Source organism: Dermacentor andersoni, chromosome 1 (assembly GCF_023375885.2).
Source record: "Dermacentor andersoni chromosome 1, qqDerAnde1_hic_scaffold, whole genome shotgun sequence".
Taxonomy (NCBI): Eukaryota; Metazoa; Arthropoda; class Arachnida; order Ixodida; family Ixodidae; genus Dermacentor; species Dermacentor andersoni.
The window spans coordinates 78,932,578-78,952,121 of record NC_092814.1 but is presented as its reverse complement, the minus strand read 5'-3'; the positions used below and the strand labels follow the sequence as shown (position 1 = coordinate 78,952,121).

The following is a 19,544-nucleotide window of genomic DNA, read 5'->3' as shown; positions in this document are numbered from 1 at the left end:
AACCACAGGCACCTTTTTATGCCAGTGACGGGTGTGGTCACAGTCCGAGTATCCTTTTCCAGCTAGTTTCAGTTTCAAGGAGCTTGCCAAGGGGAACTAATTGTTCGCATAGCTCCCACATCCGCCATTCAAAATTGAAGCGTTGGGATAGGTAGTGTCGAGGAAGGGCCCCAAAGTACTCATTTGCTGTAGCCATCTATTGTTGATAATTAGAAAGTTAATTACCGTAACTTCGTTAATTACGCACGTAATTGCGGAAATTGCTCTTTATCTAGAAGCTGCCAATCTGTGCACTCGAATGGTAAACATAACGTTACCGTGATTTATACTTTTCTAATTTAAAAAATTTGGTGCAGCTAAAAAAAAAAAACCCTGTATATGTATGCGGTCATGATATGTCTACAGTGCAATAATGGGAATGTCAGTTGCTTCAGAGCCGGTGACGGATGATTGTCCTTTGTAATTTCAGTTTTATATGCACAGTTTTTATATTTTACTACGCAGACCAGAGGTGCGCTCACTGGAAGTATTTTGTCAGTCAATCTACTTTGCACAGCAAACCAACGAAGTAAACGCCACGGAGGAGGCGCAGAAAGCTTCGCTATAAAATATGCCGGGTCGTACGTTTCGCTTTCAAGCCCCTCACCTCCATCAAGCTGAGCCTATAGCTGAATTCCCGCATCTACCATTCGCTTTTGTCAGCATGCGCAACCGTGATCAAATCCCGCACATGCGTTCGTGCAGGCACGGATGCACCGCGAGGTCGGAGCCCCTCTAGCTTCCGGACGGGCGTGTAGCACGCCTGTTCACTCGTGGTGTGGCCACAGCGAGCTGATTGTTTGGTGTGGTGCGGCTAACGTGAACGAGGCGATCAGTTTCGACGCAGTTAAAGCTGCGCTTGATGCATTTGTGGGATCTGTTAAAGACAGATTCTATTACTCTGTGCTAATCGCTAGACTCGCTTAACCAATGTAGCCTGATTGTTGGACTCTGCGTACGAGCGCGTTTATAGTATGTAGAACATTAATACTTCGGTTGTACAGACAGTTTTCAGGTGATTGCGGCGACGAGGAAACAATTCATGGTCTGTACCAGTGCCCGCAGTACAGTGTTGAGAGACAGTTGCTCTCCGTGCGGTTCAACCAGTTGGATGAGCAACCTCTACTGCGCTTCTCGAGATCGACGGGCCTGTGTGAACGCCTGTAATTGGAACGCCCTGTCTGTTATCTGTTCCTGCTCTTTTCTTTCTCTCTCCTTTGCGCTCTTTCCAACCCGTATATGCCGCCGCCGACGCGAGGGCAAGTGGTGTTATCCTGGAGATTATTTTCAAGTGGCTACGTCTTGCAAACTCACCGGCTACAATTCATAAATTGGAATTTGTGCCATAAAGTAATTAAGTTAATTAGTTGATTTTTGTCATCATCATCATCATCATCATCAGCCTGGTTACGCCCACTGCAGGGCAAAGGCCTCTCCCATACTTCTCCAACTGCCCCGGTCATGTACTAATTGTGGCCATGTTGACCCTCCAAACTTCCTAATCTCATCTGCCCACCTAACTTTCTGTCGCCCCCTGCTACGCTTCCCTTCCCTCGGAATCCAGTCCGTAACCCTTAATGACCATCGGTTATCTTCCCTCCTCATTACATGTCCTGCCCATGCCCATTTCTTTTTCTTGATTTCAACTAAGATGTCATTAACGCGCGTTTGTTCCCTCACCGAATCTGCTCTTTTCTTATCCCTTAATGTTACACCTATCATTCTTCTTTCCATAGCTCGTTGCGTCGTCCTCAATTTAAGTAGAACCCTTTTCGTAAGCCTCCAGGTTTCTGCCCCGTACGTGAGTACTGGTAAGACACAGCTGTTATAAACTTTTCTCTTGAGGGATAATGGCAACCTGCTGTTCATGAATCATGTTCATGATTTTTGTCAATTAGCTGAAAATGTACATTGATTTATCGTGCTAGTAATGGCCGCCTCTTCGAATAATCTAGCTCAGTGAGAAAAATTGTGCTGTCTGCCGCAGGCGAGTTTTAAAAATCCCCGAAAACTTTAAGATTATCCCCCCGTTTAAGTGAGACACACTAGCTGGTGGCGAGTGTTCCGGTTGGAGCGCGGAGGTTTCCCGACCTTTCGCTCCCTCTCATTTATTTCGCGTGTGCGTTCCTCCCTGTTGCGCGCGGCTCCAATCTCGTCACCCCTCTACTTCAACCTCTGAAGCCCCTCTCTCTAACACGACCCTTTCGACTCATCATCCATCAGCCCTACCTGAAACCTCTTCACACCGCCCCATGGACACTAGCCCCTCCACTGAACGGGAACCGCTTCACCCTCCCCCCAGCAAACGTAAAACTCCGAGCACTCCGCGATCAGAGGACACCTTAGACGAGACAATCTTAAATTATAACGACAGACTAACCGCTTTGGAGACTAAATTCCATAATATACTCACTACAATTGAAAAAATCAATACAGATTACACAGCCAGGAATGAAAAGCTCGACAAATTTATTGAATTCGCACAAGCACACATCCAACAAACTACAAGTTGGATAGCTGGAGTCACCGCGAATCATCCTAACATAGTTGCACCTGCTCGATCCGCCTCCCCACCATCTCCGCTTAACAATGGCCAATAAGCCGACCCGCTCCGAGTTTGAAGTGTGGCAGTGGAACTGTAGGGGGTTTCGAAAAAAGAAAGCACACCTCCAGCAGTTTCTGGCCTCCTCTTCTAATCTCCCAGCTGTCGTTGCTCTTCAGGAAACTCACGGACTAATCAGCTTCCCAGGTTATAATGTCTATCAGAACAATAAGGTCTCCCGGCCCGATACGGCAATTCTTATGCAAAAGCACCTCACTGCCAATCACTCCCAATTCGACAGCGTCGATATAGAGCACGATTTTCTAGAAATTATTCCTCGCAAAAATAATGCACCTGGCCTTTACATTCTCAATATCTATAGTCGTCCACAAGACAAACATCACCGCTTTGACTCACTTTTCGCTCAAGCTATTGCCGCTGCCACCCACCACCCCCTCCTAATCCTTGGAGATTTCAACGCACCCAACCATTTCTGGGGTCACTCCGTTTCTACTCCAAAGGGCAGAGCCCTATGGATCCACATACAAGACCACAGACTCCCATTACATAACGACATCGATGCACCAACCAGGCTATGCATAGCGTAGCTAAGGACACCTCCCCCGATCTTACGCTTACACATAGAATCCAACACGTCACATGGCACAACTCACAAGTTAACCTCGGCAGCGACCATTACATCATTACCATCACACTACTATTCAAACACCCGCCGTGGTTGCTCAGTGGCTATGGTGTTAGGCTGCTGAGCAAGAGGTCGCGGGATCGAATCCCGGCCACGGCGGCCGCATTTCGATGGGGGCGAAATGCGAAAACACCCGTGTACTTAGATTTAGGTGCACGTTAAAGAACCCCGGGTGGTCGAAATTTCCGGAGTCCCCCACTACGGCGTGCCTCATAATCAGAAAGTGGTTTTGGCACGTAAAACCCCATAATTAATTAATTATTACTATTCAAACACAAACCCTTTGCACCCAAACACCTCAGCCTTACCAATTGGGACAATTTTCGAGAGGCCCGCCAGATATCAGCTCCCACAAACATTCAAGACATTTCAGAATGGGTTCAGCAACTACACGCAGACGCCCAGACGCACACTACCACTCTGCCCCCCGAAACCGCTCTCACTACGGTTGATTCCAAGCTTCTACACATGTGGGAAGCCAAACAGTCTCTTCTCAAACGGTGGAAGAGGCAACAGTTCAACCGAAAACTAAGACTCAGAATTGCCAAATTAGACCTCCAGATCCAGGAGTACGCCACACAACTGGCCTGCCAGCAGTGGGGCCAGGTATGTGAAAGCATGCATGACAACCTCGATAACAAGCGCACATGGCAACTCTTGCGACACTTATTAGACCCTACCACATCGCGCACACACCACAACCATAGCATAAACAAACTACTGCATGCACACAAAAACAATCTCAACGGATTCTTCGACGACCTCCGCCATAAACATCTGCCTCCCGCTCAGAAGTATGACATGCCAAAATATACTGGCGAACCCAACGACCTACTTAGCGCCGCTATCACGGAAGCAGAGGTTCGCCATGCCCTCGCCACCCTGCGCACAATGTCAGCACCAGGCCCCGACCTTATTAACAATAAAATACTCCGCAATTTAGACAACTCTGTCACTGCCATCACGGCGTACTTTAATCACTGCTTTGACACTGGCACCCTCCCTAGTTCGTGGAAGGATGCCAGGGTAATTTTTATCCCAAAGCCGAACAAACCACTCAACACTTCTAATCTCAGGCCTATATCACTAACCTCTTGTCTAGGTAAAACACTCGAACACGTCATCCTCAACCGACTCAGTAAATACATGGAGGACAACAATCTTTATCCATCAGAAATGGTAGGTTTTCGAAAATCTCTCATTCCAAGATATCATGCTTCGAATGAAGCATGACATCATTACACCCAATAGCAGTCTAGATACGCAAGCGATTCTCAGTCTGGACCTCCACGGAGCCTTCAATAACGTTTCACATTCCGCCATCCTCCGAGAGCTTAATCTCATTGGGGTTGGCGGAAAGACATATGACTACATATGTACCTTCTTATCCAACCGTACCGCAACGATACACATAGGCACAGAGCAATCCCTTTCATACACTTTAGGTAGCTACGGCACGCCCCAAGGCTCAGTGCTGTCCCCTTTTCTTTTTAATCTTTCTATGATGCCGATGGCGCAAGCATTGCGGTCTATTCCCGATCTCAAGTTTTCACTCTACGCCGATGACATCACTCTTCGGACGACTGGCGGCTCCGATGGAGAGATTCAAGACACTCTACAGGCCGCAGCAGACGCCGTCGTGGCTCATGCCGGGCTATGAATCTCACATGCTTCCCTCAAAAATCCGAGCTACTACTTCTGCCATCCCACCGGGGGGCCGGAAAACACATGTCTAGTATAGAGGTAATCCTAAACCACATCCCCGTTACTAGAGTGGACAGGCTCCGGGTGCTCGGTTTACACATTCAAAGCAACCGGCTCAACACATATACCCTACATACACTCCACACCACAGTCGATCACACCCTGCGTCTCCTAGGGCGAGTCTCCAATAAACATGGCGGACTAAAGGAGGCCGAACTTCTCCGCTCGATTCAGGCCTTCGTTATCAGTAAGATTACATTCGCAACACCATATCTACATTTCCTTAAATCAGAATCAGATAAGATCGACACTCTTTTACGCAAAATATATAAATTCGCTCTCGGGGTCCCCATACGTACCTCCACTGAAAGGCTAATGCTTACTGGAACTTTCAACACACTTACTGAACTCACAGAAGCCCACCTCACATCCCAATATAGCAGACTTTCTAACACCGCAACAGGTCGACACATTCTACAGACTCTATCACTCCGGCACCCATCGTCAAGACTAAATACACCATTCCACATCACATACACGAGAACCTCTGCATCCCCCCACTTCCTAAAAACATGCACCCTGTGCAACACAAACAGCGCAGGAGGCAGCGAGCAAAAGCTCTTCAAAAACAATTCTCCACCTCTAAAGACGTGCTCTATGTTGATGCCGCCGAATATGGGAACAGAAATCATTACGCAATATCAGTCATTAACTCTCACGGCCAGGTCGCTGCGGCCGCCTCCATTCCTGGCTCTTCCTCGGAGGAAGCGGAGAAAGCGGCCATAGCCCTGGCCCTCACAATTCCAAATTCATCAGTTATCGTTAGCGACTCCAAATCAGCCATACATAACTTCGGAGCGGGTAGGGTCTCTAAGCCAGCTTTTTCTCGCCTCTTGGCCCATCCTTTCCATCAAACTGTGGCATTAATCTGGACTCCCGCGCATGCGGGCCTTGCCGGAAGCGAGGCGGCTCATGCCAGTACCCGAGGATTTACAGTCCGGGCTCAGGCATCAGATGTGTCGGACCTCGCCACGGAGGAGGCGCCGTTTACAGCGCGGGATCGACTTATTACTTACCACGACATCTGCACACACTACCGATTAGACCGCTTAACCTTTTCGCCACTCATGGGCAAATCCCCGCGTAGATGTGAAGTTCTGTGGCGACAGCTGCAGACTCGCACCTTTCCGTTCCCTTACCTCATCCACCGCATTCATCCCGCCATTTACCTTTCTCCCTCTTGTTTATTCTGTGTCTCTCCCAGAGCAGACTTAAATCACATCATGTGGGGGTGCCCTAAGCACTCCCTTCCCCCTTTCCTCAAGCAATTAATATCTAGTGAGGAGCAGTGGGAGGCTGCCTTGCGCAGCTCCAGGCCCGATCTTCAGGAGGCCATCCTGGAGTGGGCTGAGAGGATAAAGGAGGCCTATTTCAAGTAGTTCCTCCCCCCACCTTCTATTCCATTGCCCCCTTCCCTTTAAAGAGGGATAAATAAAGTTTTTCATCATCATCATCTTGGACGCGTTTCTCTATAGAAGTACGAATTTCAACGGCATGCATCCAATAGAATGCTTCTGGCACTACTGTCGATTTGCGATATACGACGCGCCCACAGGGCGCTGCGGTGCAGAGTGTCTGTGAGGTTCGAAGTACCGGTATGCGCGGCCCCTTGTTTGCGTAGCTGCCGCAACTCACAATTAAGTGTTGTCTTTCAAACCGAGGATCAGGAAGCACGTTGGCCGCCACGCTCGGCTCTGTTCGTGCAGCTTGTTCACTCGTCTCTTTGCGCTGTTAGATTCTTTTACATAAAACCTCAAGCCATTTAAGAAGCCAGGTGCATTTCCTTCTCTAACAAGGAAGCTGCTTCGCGAACTTGTCCGTACTTGTTATATTTCGTTCTTTTGACGCGCGATCTATAACGTAGTGCCGATTTGATAGCAAAAGTGTGCTTTTTCTTCTTGCAGGCACAAATGAAACGCATGGCGGGACTAATTACGGTGAGAGAAAAAAAAAGTCGTTGCTTTGTACTTATTTTGTGGCGTTAAGCGCGACTAAGCGTAATTATATATCAAATATTCTTGCAGGAAAATGCTCGAAAGTTCACCAACGATGGAAAAGTGCGCTGCATTGACGTCGGCATCTTGGCAGTTCTACTGATGAAAATGGGCTGGGATGAAGACAAAGCGCTGTCCGCTGCCAGCAAGCAGAAGTCGATCACTCACGCGTTGTCATTCCTCAAGACTGCTGTTTTCATTGACTGCACGGTGTGCGCTGTCAGCTTTCCGGAGAGTGTAAGAGTTTGTCTTGTTTTCGTAAAACCTTGCGACGACGGGAGTTGCGGCTTTCTTTTGCTAAGCCATCGTGCCAGTGCTGACTGTCTGCCGCATCGTTTAATATTCCGCTTCTTTCGCAACCCACGTAAACAGTGGAACCTTATTGATGCGATTCTGCATAATGCGCTTTTTTGGGGATAATAGGTTTATCTTTCGCCGGCCAACGCCCCATAGGAGCAATGTATTTGCATACGGGTATTGTGATCTCGTTTTCACCTGAAATTGGGTAATGCGACTCTAGAAGTGAGCTTTTACTGGCCCTTCTAAAAGTAATAGCTTTAAATTTCAGTGTCCTCGCTTAAATGACATTCCATTGACCCACGAACTTGTTAAGCGCCAGCCACACTGGAGGAAAAACGCACGTGGCGCGCCGATGGCGGTAAAATGCTTCAGCGGCAGTGCGGTCACACCGACTCGCGATTCGCCGCTGCTCAGTTGAGTGAGCAAATGGCGACTTGTTAATTTAACTTCCAGAAGAACTTTTTTTTTACTGACACTGAAATGCAGATAGTTCAGCAGACCGACTAGCTAGTTCAACTTTGCTGAATAAAATATGCGTCGGCTGCGGTTCACTCGACGCCACACGGACCTTTGCTGTTGAGTTTGGCACCGAGTACGTCTATTTCAGCACTTTATGCAACTTTCTTTGGATAATACGAGTTTCGGATGATACATTTTATTTTTCGGTTCTCTTGAAGGTTGTATCAACGAGATTCCACTGTATGTGTGAAGTTGTCTGGTACCCCTTGAAACTGCGCTAATCAGCAGTTTGTGTGGGGCCCGCGTCATCTTTGGCTGTTTTCAGCCGAGTACGTACGCGTGGCTATGTAATTCCTCCGTCCTGTGGTCTGGCGTGTATAATAATTAATATATCACAAACGCGCTCCAGCTTTTCGTCGCTGCCCTCGCAGCTGTGTAAGACATCTGCGAAAGCTGGCGATCATCGTTCATTGTGGTCTTCGCAATCTTTAGGAACAGTTTTTCGTGCCTGACAATCGGCCGTGGTTACCCGTGCAGCGATATCTGTACGAGTCTTAGGTGCTTTCCGGTGGTACATCCTGGCTCACACTGTCGCCCTACTTTCAGGACTTGTCTAAAAACAGATTGAAACCGTGCGGGCACGCTGCCTGTGCGGTTTGCTTGAAGACCCATTTTGACAAAGAATCATATAAAGGAAAACTGACATGCGTGGAATGCATGATGGAGGTTCCGCAATCCATCAATGTTGAGTTGGTAAGTACGTACACAAAACACGCACTTTGACCGTGGGGCGGTTTTCTTTCTTTCTTTCTTTCTTTCTTTCTTTTTGGCCGCTCAAAATTGTGTGTACACATTAACAATTCTGCTGTTACATTTTACGTGTGCACAGCGATGACGGCGAACAAGTGAAACGAGTGCATTACATTCTGCCTCATCTTCAGTATGTGCTTCCATGTGCAACCCATGCGCAACCAGCTAAGCAAGAAGTTCGCACGTTTGTGTGCTGCGAGACAAATAAGAAAGCTTTCAGGAGAATGTTAGGGACTGCCTCCTTTCACTTCGAATTTTATTTTTCATGAGGTCCCTTGCGTTGCCCTCTACATTTGTTGAAATGTTTTACGTCTAACCATGCCTCTGTTTAGCGCCGATCAGCGTACGAGGTAGGGGCACGAAAGGTAATGAATAATGTTTATTTGAAAGGGATGCGCTTTATCTTATTGACGAATTAAACGGTATAAAAAGGGCACGGATACCACATACAACGTCGTATATGAGACGTGGCACGCCGGATTCGCGCGAAAGGACGGAAAGGACGAGTGCTCTGACGTCCCACGTACATTGTTCGCCTATAAAAATAAAATAAAAAAACAAAACAAAAACAAGATCGCTTTGTATTACTCGTAACAAATTTAAGTCAGTTTCTCTTAAATTTCAAGCTTTAGAAAGTGCATGTGTATGTCGACATCAGCAAGGAGGTGGGATGCTCGCTAATTTCTATTTAAGCAAAAATTTGCGACGCACATGCCTGCACTAAACTTCTTTCGCGCGCCCGACGCTAAGCGCAACGCTTTATATTTCCGCGCAATTTTAACGTTTATTGTGCAAATGGCAATGCACCGTAAAAATGCGTCAATTTAGGGCACTTACATTTAATTAGATTTAATGCGAATCAAATAGTCCTTGCCATTTGATTAGTATTTCATTTAAGAATTCAATATTCGATATTATCGTATATTCGTCCATGTTCAACTATGAGGCTTAGCAACATTGAAGGCTGTCCCGAGGGATGGGGGTCGGCGAAAGTGAGGATTGTTCCGAATGATTCGATCTGCTGCGTGAGGGCCGCGATTTTTCTTTGCAGAGGCACCAGTTCCTGAGTAAACACACATACTCAATGAATTCTAAACGAATACGAACTCCACAAAGATATAACAGAGTTTTCACGACGCATGCGCGTCAAGGAGTTCTTTTTCGATAGACCAGATGTAAGAAAAGAAGATACTCTCTTAGACCACCTTGCACGTGGACACCGGAAACCGAACAGTGCCCAGACCTCGATTTATACATAAAACTGATATCAAAGGAAATTCTAGAGTCAACGCGGCATTGCCGGAAACGCAAAAATTTGACCCCCGCTCAACACCAAATCCTTAAAGAACTTGCGAAAAGGAATGATATTGTAATAAAACCAGCAGACAAAGGCGGCAGTATCGTAATCTGGCCGATAGAAAACTACAAGAATGAGGCCTCTAAACAACTGAGCAACCACACCCATTACAGAAAACTTGACTCTAACCCAACTTCAGATTACAGCAATATTGTGATAAACACAATAGCGGAGCTCCTGTCCAGGGAAGTAATCACGCAATCTGAATATCGCTTCATGATGCCCAAGAACAAGACAGCAGGCCGCTTTTATCTTCTTCCTAAAATACATGAAGTTCCGGTCGAAGAAATATTTACAGCAGAAATCCCAGGTCGGCCTATTGTGTCTAATAACACACCTACTGAGTCACTATCTAAATTCTTAAATCACCACCTGTCAAACATACCCACCATCCTTCCATCTTTCGTTCAAGACACGCCGCACTTCCTTCGAATTATCGACGGCATCAGCGCCAACCAAATCCTTTCCGACCGCGCTATTCTAGTCACTTTGGATGTTTCTGCCCTTTACACCAACATTCCCATGAGTGAAGGAATCGAAGCCGTTTCTATATCCCTCGCAATCAATCCCCAAGCGCACGCTCCTGAAGCTTACTTACCGCTCCTTGGGTTACTTCTCACGCTCAACTATTTCGAATTCGATTCTATACACTACCTGCAAATTTTCGGCACTAGCATGGGTACGCCATTCGCTCCCACGTATGCGAGCATTTACATGGGACAGCTTGAAGCAGACCTGCTGAAATCCTACCCTTTAAAACCCCACACCTATCTTCGTTACATTGACGACATACTTATAATATGGGAACACGGCACAAGCGCCTTAACCGACTTAATTAGCCATTTAAATTGCTTTCACCCGAGTATTAAATTTACTGCTCACCACTCTCCTAGTCAGATCAACTTCCTGGACACGACGGTCTGCATAAAAAACGGAAAACTGAAAACGACACTTTACCGGAAGCCTACAGATAGCCAGCAATATTTAAACTACAACAGTCATCACCCGCGACATTGCAAGCAAGGAATTTTTGTCTGACAAGCGAAACGTATAAGAAGAATCTGCAGCGAAGACCACGATTATATCCACCACCTAAATGACCTTAAAACAACGCAAGCAGAAAGGAACTATCCCCGAGTTGCTCTCGATAGAGCTTATGATGCCGCGTCAAGATTGGAGAGACAGTCGGAATTGGCGAAGAGACAGCCCACACTAGAATCTGACAGATCGCCGGCCTTTATAACAAAATATTCTAATGCACTCCCAAACATAAACAGCATCCTAAGAAAATACCACCCAATATTATCAAGTAACGAGCGTCTGCGAAAAGCGTTCCCGGATGTACCTAGGGTTACCTATCGCCGAAACAGGAACCTTAAAAACATGTTAGTGCACGGAAAAGTCAGCCAACAGCACTCCCCAGTAATAAAAGCTTGTTGTCGCCCTAGATACAAAACCTGCAGGCACCTTCAAAGTGACATTAAAATTAAAAGAACCGCAAATAGTTATACACATGAAGTCAAATCTAGCTTCACTTGTACAAGTTCGGATGTGATTTATATGCTTGAATGTTCCTTCTGTAAGAAACAATATATCGGTGAAACAGGGCAATCAATGAACGTCAGATCAAACGGACATCGCGCGGACACAGCTAAAAAGCTTCCCAAAGCCGTCGCCGAGCATTTCAACCAACCAGGTCATAACTTTGATGAACTTAAACTCTACATCTTAGTCAAATTTCCGTTCTGAACGAGAAAGAAAATAATCATACCTTATCCATAAGTTCAAGACATTGCAACCAATAGGCATAAACGCTTCAAAGGGAGCTTTAGAATCTATTCGCTATGCTAAACTTCAAGCTATAGGCAACAACACTTAGTATGATTTCTTGGCGTATCCCCCCCCCCCTTTTTTCCCCTTTCCATTCCTTTTTTGTTTTCCAGCCGGCGTGTCAGACGCCCTTGACACGCCGGCTAACCCGCGTGCGTTGACAGACCGGGGTGGGGGGGGGTGCAACTGTTTAACACCCCAAAGGGTGCAACTGTTTTAAGAGTGTATGTATGTAAGGGTGCAGTAATCGTATTTTGCTAAAGAGTGCACTCATTGTAGCATTTTCGAAAAGTAAGTGTAGAAAGGGTGTTCTCATTATACATACCCACGAGGGTGTGATATTTTTGGCGTGCATAAACTACGCAGGATGCCTAACAAGTGTTAACACGGGTCAGATTCTGATTGCGAAAAACATTTTCTGGTCGCACTTGCTTCTCAACAGATCACCGACAATACTTCCGCAGATAAAACTCGCCTGAATAACAGGTGTAACTTGAAGATGGTAAAGGAACTGACTTGTCTTTTTTCAACAGCTGAAACGCATCTTCGGGAAAGATTACGGTTCGTTTGACGAGTCCTTGCTTCACCATAGCTTGGAACGTGAACAAGAGCTCAAGTACTGCGCAAACAAAAAGGTTTGTTTTAATTTTTTCCGTTTTTCCCCGTTTTCATCATCGTCATTGTTGTTAGAAGTGACTGGGCCAGTCTCTCTAGCTATTCTTTACTCTTCAGTCCAACTATGCAATTTGGGCAACAGCTTTGATTGCATATCTTTCCTGGTTCACATCGTGTAACAAAAAACATTCTGGCCTTACTTTGCCGCCCGTGGCTCAACTCTTGCGTTCGCCAACGCCCACACTCTTAATGTTTACACCCTTTGGGGCTTGTTCCACAACGATAATCGTCATCTACCTTGCTTGCGTTTGCTTTCTTGAAAACTCAGCGCTCGCTACTTTCCTGTCGAGAATGCATGCCTTGTCACGCTGATAACGCGCAAGCCGTTCGTTACTTGGAAGTATCGAGCTCGCAGCGCTGAAGAAAGGAAATGCGGGCAAGACAGATGACGATTATCGTTGTGGGACAATATACGACCCACAGGGTGCAAACTTTTTAAAGTGTATTCCTTCTTAAGTGGCGCATTTAAAAAAAAACTACACCCTTTGGGGCATATCTTGTCCCAAAATGATCATCATGTGTATTGCCCAGATTTCTTTCTTTAACGCTGCGAGCCCGGCACTTCCAAGTCAAGAACGGCTTCGTGCGTTATCAACGTGACACAACATTCTTGTGATGTGGGACAAAATAAGCCCCAAAGGGTGTAAACTTTTTTAAGAGCGTAGCGCGAATGGAAGTGCACTCTAAAAACAGTTGCACCCTTTGGAGTGTATATTTGCCACACAACGGTAATCGTCGCCTGTCTTGCACGAATTTCCTTTCTTTAACGCTACGAGCCCGGTACTTCCAAGTCACGAACGGCATGCGCGTTATCAGCATGACGGAGCATTCTTGACAGGAAAATAACGAGCGCAGCGTTTTCAAGAAAGGAAACGCAAGCGAGACAGATGACGACCATCGTTGTGTGGCAAATATACATCCCGAAGGGTGTAACTGTTTTTGGAGTGTGGCGTGACAGCCATCTCGGTTGTCTTCTCATTTGCCTTTCCTTTCCGCCGGCGTAGGACCCACTATCAGGGTGTTTACATGAACCCGTAAGAAATGGGTCGAGTCGGCTTTCCGGGGTGGAATTGGCCTGTCGAGTTTATGTAAAAATCAACACTTTATTTTCCTTAAAGACCCCTGTTGGAGTGTTACATAAGGGGTGGGTTTTACATAAAACGCTTGTCGGGTCAGGCTAAACGAGCGTCTAGTCGGGCTGATTCAGCCCGACTGCATGGGTTACGTTGACACAGCCCAACCCGCTTGCAGCTTGCATGTAAATGCGGACGGGTCACGACGGCTAGCGCTGAGACTTGCACGGGACCCCTGTGACGTCAGCGTTTTATGCACTGGCAGTGGGAACGGTATCAGGACAAGGCAAAGACAACCAATCTGCAGTGCAGCGTCATTCTAACAATGAGCGCCATGAAATAGAGCTGTTCCAGACGGCTACGGGAACGAGAAGCTTGTTTCGAACCCGATGCCTTCTCTCGACACTGCGTGCCGCCATTTTCCAGACGCGTCAGATGCGAGTTCATGTAGACGCGGTCACATCGGGCTCAGCTAGCCCGATTTCTGACTCGATCAGCTCGTGTTAGAATCATTTAAACGTAGCCTACTCTCAATCCTGATTAACCCTCTCGACTGTCCTTTATCCTTTACATTGTGAGTGAAAGCGCGAATCAGAGAACAGAAACAGTATATAGGTTTTCTTTAATGCTCGCTATATTTCTTTATTTTTCACATGATGCTCTTTCCTGGGGATGAAAACTTCTTCGTATTTGCCGCTGAATGGTGTAGGAGGCGGAACTCTTTCAACAGTGTGTATCCTTTACTCAGAAATGCCTTGTTTCTCTCTGAGAAAAAGAGAAGACAGGCTCTCCTTCAATAATTTTGCATGTCATGTCTAACTACGGAAACCTGGGGGTATTCTGTAAGTCTCCACCTAGTGGACACGTCCATTTTGTCTGCTGCTCAAGTTCTGATTGGCTGAGCGGGGGCACGCGTCAGGAGGAGACTGGCACACCCGGCCAATCAGAACATGAGCAGCAGACGAAATGGACATGTCCACCAGGTGGACACTTACAGAATACCCCCTCCCCCACTGTTGTGGCGCTCGTAAGCTGCTTTGCTCTATCATGGCTTGTGACATCTGATCTTGAGATAAAGTGGTCATGGTATGCGAGCCCCTGTAACACTAAATGCGACAGAACAGGGTCCTGGTAATACCGGAGACTTTAAAATTGAACCGGCGTGCGCATTTACAAGTGGGGACGCGAATAAATAGAAGCCTTGACATGGGAAGCGTACAAGTTGTATTCAAAGAACCATTTCTGATTTCATCAACTTTATTTTACTTTGTTTGCGGGAAGGTTTGTTTCGACGCTAATTTTTCTTTCTTTCTTTCTTTCTTTCTTTCTTTGCATAATCTCATAAATCCAGTGTGGAGCCAGCTTCAGCGTCCCGAGAGACCTGAGGAAGATGCACTGCCCTTACTGCAAAACACTTGCATGTGCGAAATGCGGGTGCACAGTGAGTGCTACATTTTAATGTTATATCATTACAGGCGGACTTCACCCACATTGGAGGTGCGTAACAGAAAATATGGGCCGACCCCGTAGGTAGTGCAGTCTCATACAGGGTCTCAAAGCGCTCGCTGTCCCGAGGAAAGAATGCGGGAAACGTGAATGCGTGACGCTCACAGCCAGACGTTTCAGACGCAGACTTTGACACGAGCGGAGCACGCGTGCGATCGTGACCTAATGATTACGAGTATGAGGCTGGTGTGTTGCAAGACAGGTTCGATCCCGTCGTCGGTCAGGCATTTCTTTATTGCATTATAGGATAAGTGCGTTATAGGCATTTCTTTATTGCATCATAGGATATTGCATTGGTTGCATAAAGGTATCTGGGTTTATATCTTGGCAGCGACCTTCCTTGGAATACCCACCTTGCTTACGTTTGCAAAAAACTTCGCGCCTTGTCTAATGTACAATACAATATATTACATGCCATTATTGGTAAGAAAAATGGTAACACACGCTTTAGGCTACGGTCTGCTGCGACATGGAATAACTCTTTACGGGCACTGTGGTGTTCGCTGGCTCAACAGAATAAATACTATACTGCGCTCCCTCTTAACATCTGAGCCTGAATGCTGACGCAGACCGTTTTCAAAATACTTTCGATGCCCAATTTAAATGATATTTCGATGTAAACGGCTGTTTTAAAACATTTCTGGTGTAGTGAATTCCTAGTTCCGTGCGTTTCTTCCCGCTGTAAAGCCCAAAGACCGCTTTTGGAGGCCACGTTGTTCCAAATGGTACGACACTAGAGCACGCACTAATTATGTTATAACTTCAATAAATTACCCTCCAACACCTTCTGTACAAAAACTAAATAAAAGGTGAAGAGGCTGCTAAGGCATATCTGGGTGTGAAGGCGTATTTACTTCTTTTTTTACTGTTATTGCTTGTGTTTGTGCATGTGCAATATTTTTGTGCCATTTTGTTCACACGCATTGCTGTGTTTCTGTGTTTCGTTATGCTCAATGAAAATTCTTGTCATAGACAGTGTATAAATATAATTTTTTTCTTGTCTGCTATACTCAAGCTCACTGCTTAATATTATTCAATTGCAGACCAATTGCACTCACTAGCCGTTTACTTAAAGTATTTGAAAAAATGAATAAGTCTCCTTGTGTTCTTTTTGGAATATAGTAGTATCTTGGACCCTCACCACCTACCCGCCGTGGTTGCTGAGTGGCTATGGTGTTGGGCTGCTGAGCACGAGGTCGCGGGACCGAATCCCGGCCACGGCGGCCGCATTTCGATGGGGGCGAAATGCGAAAACACCCGTGGTGCTTAGATTTAGGTGCACGTTAAAGAACCCCGGGTGGTCAAAATTTCCGGAGTCCTCCACTACGGCGTGCCTCATAATCGGAAAGTGGTTTTGGCACGTAAAACCCCATAATTTAATTAAATTTTTTTTGGACCCTCACCAATCTGGCTTCCGAAGAGCAAGGTCTACAACCGATAATCTTGTTCTCCTTGAGTCGTATATACGTGATGCATTTGCACACAGTCAATACTCTCTATCTGTATTCTTTGATCTTGAGAAGGCATATGATACTGCCTGGCGATACGGTATTCTGCAAGACCTGTCGTCCTATGGAATTTGTGGTTATATGCTGAACATCTTACGAAATTACCTATCTGAAAGGAAGTTCCGCGTAAGAATTGACAATGTACTATCGCTCACTTTTGTTCAAGAAAACGGCATACCACAGGGAGGAGTGCTAAGTTGCACACTTTTCCTAATTAAAATGAACTCTCTTCGCTTGCTATACCATCCATGGTCTTTTATTCTGTCTATGTGGACGACATCCAAGTCAGTTTTAAATCTTGCAATCTGTCCATATGTGAACGCCAGATAGAGTTAAGTGTTAATCGGCTCGCGTAATGGGCAGACGAAAACGGGTTTAGATTCAGTGCAGAGAAGACTACCTGTGTGCTGTTTTCCAGACGAAGAGGGGTATGTCCTGACCGATGCATTACGATGAATGGGAGAACCCTGGTAATTAGAAAAGAACAAAAATTTCTGGGCGTAATCTTCGATAGTAAGCTAACCTCCATGCAGCATATAAAACAGTTGAAGCTGAAACGCCTTAAAACTATGAACCTTTTAAAGATTTTATCTCACCAGTCGTGGGGAACAGATAGGCATTGTCTCCTATCTCTTTTTAAAAGCCTTGTGTTGTCACGATTGGACTATGAATGTATTGTTTACCAGTCTGCTTCAAAGACAGCACTTAAGCTACTCAATCCTATCTATCACTTAGGTATCCGCCTAGCACTTGGTGCCTTTCGTACGAGCCCTGTCCAAAGTCTCTATGCAGAGTCGGATCAGTGGCCACTGGATTATCAGCACACATATCTCGGAGTCACCTATGCAATAAGAACGATGTCGCTGAAACAACATCCATGCAAAGCACTCATAAATGATCAGTCCACAAACCAGTTGTATTTCAACCGGCCTTCTCACGCCCCACCGTTCCCATTAGCAGTAAAGTCTGTTGCGGAAAAACTTTCAATCGTTTTCACAGATCTGCAGGAAAGTGACTATGCTGAACCCATCCCACCTTGGGAGCAATGTCCAGTCACCTGTGACTTGTCCTTTACAGAGCTTAACAAAAAGAGTTGTCCAAGTGCCCTCATCCAGCAACATTTCATGGCTCTTGAAGACAAGTAAAGATCTATTGCATTTTTCACTGATGCTTTGAAGTCTGCAAATTCAGTATCATGTGCAGCCCATGGCCCAAACTTCTCCAACTCTAAAACTTTGCATAAACATAGCAGCCTCTTTACAGCGGAAGCGTACGGTATTCTGATCACTGTTGAGTATATAGTACAGCGCAATATAAAAAAAAGTCTATAATATACACAGATTCTTTAAGCGTTGTCACTGCCCTGTCCTGTGGCAAAGCAAGCCGAAACCCTGTATTAAACAAGCTCCTTCAACTCATTCAAGTAGCGTATAAAAAACATCTTGCTCTTGTTGTATGCTGGGTGCCAGGCCAATCTGGGATCGCAGGCAATCAAATGGCGGATAAAAATGCTGGACAAGTGGCTCATCGGGATACAATTGATGTAAGCTGGGTACCTGGTGTAGACATGAAACCTGCGGTACGAAAGGCCCTCCGTAATCATTGGCAAGCTGAATGGGACAAGCAAGTTGGAAATAAGCTGCACCTGCTTAAACCGAAGTTAACCAAATATTTTCCATTGAAGCTTGATAGACACACCGAAGTCACCCTGGCACGACTCAGAATAGGACACACTTATGGCACACACAAACACCTCTTGACTGCAACTGACCCACCGACGTGCACACGCTGCGGTGGGAACTTAACCGTCCTACATGGCCTCATTCAATGTACTCAAGTTCACCGAGAGCGAGTGGCTCATTTTAGGGAACTTTACTCACACCATATAACCCCCCACCCCCACCCCCCCCCCCCATCCCTCAATGTTCTTATCAGAGGATGCACTTTCTAACTTTAAAAGAGTGCTTCATTATCTTGCACAAGTTAACTTTCTAGACATCATCTCATATCATCCTAACCATCAGATTGTGCCTCACAGGTGAGATATGGTCTGATGCACAAAAGTATGTCTGAGCTCTCGCTCTTCTTGCGTAAGCAAGAATTGTACAGCTAGGGACTCGGACAATCCACAATAATTTACCATGTGTGCCTGTAACCAATGCATTTAAGGCCTTATACTTATCTTAATAATTAGTTTCGAATTGATGCACAAGTATTTATAGACATATCTTACGTGTAGGTCTCTATACAGCCTTTATTTTAAGTCATAGTCCTAAACTAACAATTTTACTAAACGTTAAACGTGTGGTAAAATTTACCACACGTTAAAGAACCTCAAGTGGTCAAAATCAATCCGGAATTCCCTACTACGGTGTGCATCATAATCATATCGTGGCTTTGACGCACAAAACCACAGATTTTTTTCACAAGGTTCTTCTATGTCGCGCTGCGTTGGCGGTATAGCGCACCGCATTTTGAGCAAGCATTATTTTTACTTCAGAAATATATGGCTCTCACATAAACCTTCTTTGCCTCAAAGTTTAAGATGGAACTTTGACTTGAAAGGAAGTCGTTTCGTTGGGTAGCGCCTTAATTTGATCCGCATATGATAAAAAAAAAAATAACAGCTTGCCACCCTTGAGGACTCTCTTAAAACAACTTCTACACTCGCCAATGCGCCACTTCATTCACAATGGTGCTAATTTTCAGAAAGGATAACGCTGACCTGCATCTGGGGCGTAAGTAGTCTTACAAATTTTACGTGTTCTGGAACACAGTGGCATTGTCTTCGCTCCAAATGGCAGAGGGTCTTTTGAAAACGTTCTGTAACGCAACGGTACAGTTTACATTAAAAAGGGGGACACTGTGGCTCGAGGTGAACTTTGTAAAAGCTCGATGGGGGCAGCGAAGTACTTTGCAATAAGCTAGTAAGTAGAGCAAACAACATAAATATTGCTGCTAAGACAAATGAAAGGAAAGAG

The 19,544-nt window shown here is 45.8% G+C and overlaps 1 protein-coding gene across 2 annotated transcripts in view; it reads left to right on the top strand.

Moving 5' to 3' along the window:
• The window catches only part of LOC126544056 (E3 ubiquitin-protein ligase RNF31-like), a 93,572-nt gene that overhangs the window by 35,080 nt on the left and 38,948 nt on the right, over positions 1–19,544 (top strand). For both annotated transcript variants that reach the window (XM_055061629.2, XM_050191256.3), the window contains 5 exons: positions 6,956–6,988; positions 7,076–7,282; positions 8,411–8,557; positions 12,335–12,436; positions 14,901–14,990. In XM_055061629.2, coding sequence (XP_054917604.2) covers positions 6,956–6,988; positions 7,076–7,282; positions 8,411–8,557; positions 12,335–12,436; positions 14,901–14,990 — 579 coding nt within the window. The remainder of the gene's footprint in view (positions 1–6,955; positions 6,989–7,075; positions 7,283–8,410; positions 8,558–12,334; positions 12,437–14,900; positions 14,991–19,544) is intronic.